Genomic DNA, 5,000 nt, shown 5'->3' with positions numbered 1-5,000 from the left:
TCTTGCACACAGTCACAAGCGAACTAGTAAGCGATTCCAAACATCATGAAGCATGTCTTCTGAAAGCTGCGGGCGCGTGTGCGCATGCGCTTCTTACAGGTCAGGCCCGCGCGCTGCAGTCCCTCCATGTGCTGCACGGTGATTTCCAGCACGTCCGCTTTCTCCAGCTTGGATTGCGGGGGGGGGGGGGGGGGGGGGGAGGGGGGGGGGGGGGACGAGAACGAGGGAGGTTAGAATCAAGGGGGGGGAGGGGTTACCTTTAATTTTTTTTTTTTTTTTTTTTTTAAACGGGGGGGTATATGTATATGAAGAAGACTAATTGTAATAATTAGCTACAGCCGTGTTTGTTACGAGAGGTGGTGTTGCTGTTCACAGTGGAAATTTACACAATGACTTTACAACCCATTTGGTTTGCAGAGCAACACTGTCCTGCCCAGTCCTTTACAATGTTCCAGGCCCTGAGACCAAAACAAGATAGATAGATAGAGAGATAGAGACATATAGAGATGGATAGAGATATATATAGAGAGACAGAGATAGGTAGATAGATATATATATAGAGAGAGAGAGACAGAGAGCTAGGAGACTATTATCATAATTAGGTCTCTCTGATCTATCTATCTCTCTATATAGTAGAGCATCTCTCTCTGTAGGATAGAGATATATCTATATAGATATATCTATCTCTATATAGAGAGATAGAGAGAGAGATAGATATATATATAGAGAGAAAGAGATAGGTAGATAGATAGAGATATATATAGACTATCTATCTCCTCTCTCTCCATCTCTATTATCCATCTATCTATATATAGATCATATCTCTCTCTCTCTATAATCTATCATCTATCTCTCTCCATATATAAGGTAGATAGAAAGAGGTAGATAGAGAGATATATATATATAGAGATAGGTAGATAAATAGAGATGGATAGAGAGATAGACAGATAGAAATGGTTAGAGATATATAGATAGAAATAGACAGATAGAGATGGATAGAGATAGATAGATAAAGGAAATGTTTTTTTAAAAATGTATACAAAAAGTTTAAAAGATTTTTTTTTTTTTTTTTTTTTAAGAGGCTCATAATTTTAAGCAAGTCAATTAAACAGGCAAAGCAAGAAAGCAGCTGCGGTGCCGGGGTGGAACTCACATCCAGGTTGTACGCGTTCACCATGATCCCTTTGAGCTGCTCCAGGCTGCAGTTAATTCGCTCTCGGCGCTTTTTTTCAATCAAGGGCTTCCTTAGCTGCGACAGGACCACACAAACAAATACATAAACAGCCACGCACTTAGAGTTAATAAAATCCACTGCCCCCTTACTGACTGGATGAAGCCGCTGCGCTGCTGTTTGCTCTCCCGCAAAAAAGCGCTTCGCACAGACCCCAGCCACAAGGTGCAAGGTCTCAGAAGTTTATAGGCTACAGATACAATCACAACGCTGCTCACTGTATCTCATGTAGGAATTGGGAAGCATATAATGCAATAAATATTCATAAATCACGCATCGTTTTTTTTTTTTGAATCCCATCGCGTTTGCATAGACCATTTAATTAAATGAGAATTTCCAAACTCCGTTTTGCAAATCAAAATAATGCCCCGTTACCTTTCTCTCCTCCTTCGCGCTGCAGCTTCGATCACAAGTGTTTTCCAAACCGAACGCCGTCATTGTATTTTCAAAAATGACCCTTAACTTAAAAAAAAAAAAAAAGACGAGACAAGTCGTGTCTGCTGAGCGCGGCTTCTCTGATTCCCGAGAACGGGAGATGTGCGGTTTCTCTTCTCTGGAGCGTATCCCCCTCTAAGCGAGTGCACGTATGCATGGACATATAAATAGATAAGATAAGATAACGATGTCCCGGCCGGTTTTGCATAACAATGCGTGGGTCCTGACACAGGCAGGGTTTCTCATACTCCGGCCCGGCTAGAGGCGAGGGAGCTCTCCATCACCGCTGACAGGTCGGCCGCCGGGCTCAATGCGCTGACGTCACGCCCCCATGCAGACAGGTGTTTGATCTGAGATTGAGCAAGTCCATCATTTGCAAAGCGTGTGCGTGTTGAAGTTTTTGGTCTGGTCTTGCATCTCACTCGGTCCTGCGAAAGGGTTAAAACTCAAGCGCACATTTTTTTTTTTTTTTTTTTTTTTTTTTGGAAGCGGAAAAAGGGGTGGCGTTTTTGTTTTTCAGCGCTGCAGGCTGGCAACAGGTTGCCCACGTCGGCGTGCTGCAACGCAGAGACGTAATGAAACGCGTCTTATCTCTCCTGACTCGGGGGGAGGGGGGGGTCTGTCTCTTTCTTCATCTCCTGGAGTCTTTTTTCTTTCTTCTTTATAAATACGGGACCCTTTGTTATTATTTTCTTTATAAAAAAAAAAGTCAATCAATATCTCTCTCTCTCTCTCTCTATCTCTATCTCTCCCCCCTCAAAAGCGCATGCGCAGAGTCAGACCCCAAGTTTTTAATTAATACAACTTTTAAAACAATTAAAACAACAACAACAATACTAATAAAGATAATGTCTTCTCGTCTGTCCTCTATCCTCGTTTCCTTTATTTGAAATCATTACTATTTTAACCCAATTTACACTATAAGAAGATATATTTTTGTACTGTTTACCAGTCGAAATCGCTCTCAGGCGCAATTTTTTTTACTGTGTGTTTATTTTTTTAAATTTTCTTCTCGTTATTTGTGTGTTTTTTCTCTTGTTTGCCGCTGACCGCATTGTATTTCACAATTGACTGCTTTTCTTGCAACGGGATATTGTGAGGGTGGATTTCCGCAGTGTGATTTTCTTTATATTTTGTAACTATTATAAACCGCTCTCTAATTATTATTATTATTATTATTATTATTATTATTATTATTAATAATAATAATAATAATAATAATAATAATATATATAATAATAATAATAATAATAATAATAAACACAAACAAAACACAAAGATGTAGAATTCCTACATCTTAAGGTAATCGTACTAAGAGAAATTGGTGTCTTTGTAGGTTTCTCCCCACAGATCAACATCTGTTGAATAAGGGGGTAGAGAGAGAGACAACGAGGATCAGATACCTCTGTGTGTCATTGGGGGGGCACGCTCGGGGGAGAGTAACTCAGTAACATGGAGCGTCTCGAGTTACTCGCAGAGCAGGAGGTCGATTCTCAGAGGCGCTAATTCAAAGCAAAAAGGCGTTGTTGTGAGACGCTTCTTGCGAATTAAATACTTCAATCCGAATTCCCCTCTCCCAGGCTGGGTGGGGAGGGGGTGGCACCCACGCCCCCCCCACCCCCCCCATTCACACCCCTGCAAAACAGTAAGGGGGACAGCTGTCAGCCGCTACAGCTATTAACGGCATTGCTTGGCAACCAAATGCGGCTGCTGAAAATGCTTTGAAATCTGCAAGATGAGGGGCGGTGTGCGCATTGCGATGCTCGGTTCATCTTGGGTGTCTCTCCCGTGTTAGGATAAACCCAGTTCAACCCAGTTCAGCTGAACCAAACTGGTTGCAGCTAAACACGCTGGTTTAACCCACGGAGAGCCTGGATACATAGTGTCAACATTTGAGGCAGGATCTCATTTCATTTTCTACACATGGAATACATTGCAATCCTGCACAGCACTGTAAACATTGTGTCAGATCCACAGGGAGCAGAGACACGGCAGGACGATGATAATGATAATAGCATTAGCGTCACCCTAACCCTTACCCTACCCCCCACCCCACCCCGTGCATGGCCCGCATTCGTTAGCTGATTCAACCTCTTGACACAGTGGAGCTGGAGCGCTGCAAAAGTGGACTGTTCTTATCACAGCACTTGTGGATAGGAAATTATTATTATTATTATTATTATTATTATTATTATTATTATTATTATTATTATTGAAGCATGGAGACTGAACTCCTCCCTCCATCCCTCACCCCCCTAAGAGAAAGGGGGCTCCCTCTAGTCCAGGGCAGGCTTGAGGCACAGAGACTGAACTGCTCCCTCCCTCACCCCCCTAAGAGAAAGGGGGCTCCCTCCAGTCCAGGGCAGGCTTGTGGCACGGAGACTGAACTGCTCCCTCCCTCACCCCCCTAAGAGAAAGGGGGCTCCCTCCAGTCCAGGGCAGGCTTGTGGCACGGAGATTGAACTGCTCCCTCCCTCACCCCCCTAAGAGAAAGTTTTAAAAATGCCTTCCATTAAACAGACGTTGTTTTGAAGGCAGGAAGTGAGAGCTCATGAACAGAAAAGGTTACAGAAAGTTTTGCAAATCTAAAAAAAAAAAACACGTCATTACAACGGCCTCCTTGGTAACGCCATGGAGACAGGGAGGTGTGCATTTCGAGATGTAGATAGAGATATACTATATACGCTTTCTATACTCGATAACGCTTTCCACGGAGTGTCAGTTACTCCTACATAAACGCTCACTCCTTACACGTCACTGCAATGTCATTCTGCACCCCTGCAGCGTGACTGACTGCTAAATCCTTTTGCACGAGATATGCAAGCACGCAATTTAATCAGAAAGGGGTTAGAGTTCTGGCGCGCGTTGTAACGTTGCAGTTTTACCATGCGACAGAGCTGTGACCCTCTATTTAAATGCGTGGAGATAGAGGCAAAGCCACAGATTGCAAAACCACAACCTATTCGAGAATGTGCTTTCAGTGCAACTCCTTCTCGATGCTGCGTGTGTAACTGAAACATAGAATAACATAAACCAGACACCTTCGGTCTTTGATGGACTCCTATCTCTCTGAAAGGTGAAAACAGAACAGCAGCGTTGCAAAACTGACAAGCAATAAACTCCAGGCGTCTTTTTTAGTAGTGATTTTTTTTTTTTTTAAAATTACTTTTTATAAAATACATGTTATTTAATTTTTGTTTGACTAGAACAGCGTGATAACAAAAACGTATTACGCAACTACAAACACATAGGCAGTTTCCGCTGGGTCTCTGTTTCCTGTGGATCTGACACAATGTTGCAGTGCTGTACAGGACTGCAATGTATTCAAGTGGAA

General features: G+C 42.8%; 1 protein-coding gene across 1 annotated transcript in view; it reads right to left on the bottom strand.

Moving 5' to 3' along the window:
- Positions 1-1,790, bottom strand: part of her8a (hairy-related 8a) — a 3,175-nt gene extending 1,385 nt beyond the window's left edge. The window contains exons 1-3 of the mRNA XM_041238421.1: positions 1,607-1,790; positions 1,154-1,249; positions 98-176 (exon numbers count right to left, since the gene is read on the bottom strand). Of these exons, the coding sequence (XP_041094355.1) occupies positions 98-176; positions 1,154-1,249; positions 1,607-1,669 (238 nt within the window). The 5' untranslated portion in view covers positions 1,670-1,790. The remainder of the gene's footprint in view (positions 1-97; positions 177-1,153; positions 1,250-1,606) is intronic.
- Positions 1,791-5,000: the final 3,210 nt, after the last annotated feature.

Source organism: Polyodon spathula, chromosome 48 (assembly GCF_017654505.1).
Source record: "Polyodon spathula isolate WHYD16114869_AA chromosome 48, ASM1765450v1, whole genome shotgun sequence".
Taxonomy (NCBI): Eukaryota; Metazoa; Chordata; class Actinopteri; order Acipenseriformes; family Polyodontidae; genus Polyodon; species Polyodon spathula.
This window is presented reverse-complemented; position numbering and strand designations above follow the sequence as displayed.